At 58.4% G+C, this 1407-nt stretch overlaps 1 protein-coding gene across 1 annotated transcript in view; it reads left to right on the forward strand.

Annotated features, from left to right (window-relative positions):
* Positions 1-1407, forward strand: part of TRIT1 (tRNA isopentenyltransferase 1) — a 9769-nt gene that overhangs the window by 4104 nt on the left and 4258 nt on the right. The window contains exon 7 of the mRNA XM_010147756.1: positions 112-189. Coding sequence (XP_010146058.1) covers positions 112-189 — 78 coding nt within the window. The remainder of the gene's footprint in view (positions 1-111; positions 190-1407) is intronic.

Consider the following 1407-nt stretch of genomic DNA (forward strand, 5'->3'; position numbering starts at 1 on the left):
CTTTTGTCCTGTGTATTCCCCCCACCGGCACCAACAGCCTCTTCTGACTCTGCTCCGAGCTCAGCTTGCAGCGTGGCACTGACCTTTGGGTTTAATCCCTCTGTTTCAAAGGGATCCAGGCCCTGAAACAGGTGACCAAGAGATACGCCCGGAAGCAGAACAAATGGGTCCGAAACCGCTTCCTGAGACGTAAGTCCTCTGTTCCTCCTCTTCCTCCCCATCCCCGTTCTGCGTCTCTTCTCACCCCTCCTCAGCACACTCCCTGTTCCCAAGAGAGGAGGGTGGTGGCTCCTCTGCTTTGGGGCAGCATGTGCTGGGGGCGACACGAGTCTGGCAGAGATCACAGTCCTGCACGGATTCTTCCTGCTGTCCTGGGCTGCCCTGGCTCTGCAGGTGTCTGTCACCAGCCAGATCCCTCCAGGATCCATGGGCACCCAGTGTCCCAATCCACCTGTGAGGCTTTGTTCCTTCCCACATGTTTGGGGTGCAGAGCAGCCGCTTGCCGCTCCGAGACAGCCCACCCGGCACTGTCCCACGGCCTCTCTGCCCAGACACTCGGGAAGGCAGCTCCTTCCCACTGCTTCCCCTGTCCCTCCTGACTGCCTGTCAAGGGAAGATCTTCCCCTCCCAACACAAGTGCCATCAGGGTGGCAAATACCCCAGGAGAACAGGACATTGACAGGACAAGGGGTGATGGTTTTAAACCAAAAGAGGGCAGATTTAGACTAGATAGAAGGAAGAATTTTTTTTTGCTGAGGGTGGGGAGGCGCTGGCACAGGTTGCCCAGAGAAGGTGTGGATGCCCCATCCCTGGAAACATTCAAGGTCATGTTGGATGGGGCTCTGAGTGCCCTGATCTAGGTGATGTCCCTGCCCGTGGCAGGGAGGTCGCAGTAAATGACCTTTAAAGATCCTTTCCAACCCAAACCATTCCATGAACAAAGGGAGCGAAGGCTCAGCCCCATGGCGGACAGCAGTAGGTGACGATGGCCGTAGTGTCCCTGCAGCCTACCCTCCGATGGCTCCCGGGGGGCTCAGGGAGGGGGTGTCCAGCACGGTCCCTCTCCCCACGCACCCACACGCGCTCCCTGCGTGGGGCGATAAGCCCAGTTGACCAGCTGCCCTCCAGATGAGGTGCAGGAGCCCGCTGGCTGCTCTTAGCCGGTGCTGTGCTCACCACGGTGGCAGGGAGCCAGTAGGACTTCCCCATCCCAGCCCCAGCCTTGGAGCAGGGCCAGCAGCAGCAGCTGGGAGCCGGGCACTTGTTGAAAGGTGCTTGGTAAGGGCAAAACAACAATAAAATAATACAAAAAAAGGGGAGAAACTCGAGTCAAAAGACGGGCTTTGGGTGGGGTGCAGGAGCTTTCCTGGAAGCATGTGCTTGGTGGCTGTGGCTCACCTTTCTGGT

The sequence above is a fragment of the Eurypyga helias genome, unplaced genomic scaffold (assembly GCF_000690775.1).
Source record: "Eurypyga helias isolate BGI_N326 unplaced genomic scaffold, ASM69077v1 scaffold19492, whole genome shotgun sequence".
NCBI classification, from domain to species: Eukaryota; Metazoa; Chordata; class Aves; order Eurypygiformes; family Eurypygidae; genus Eurypyga; species Eurypyga helias.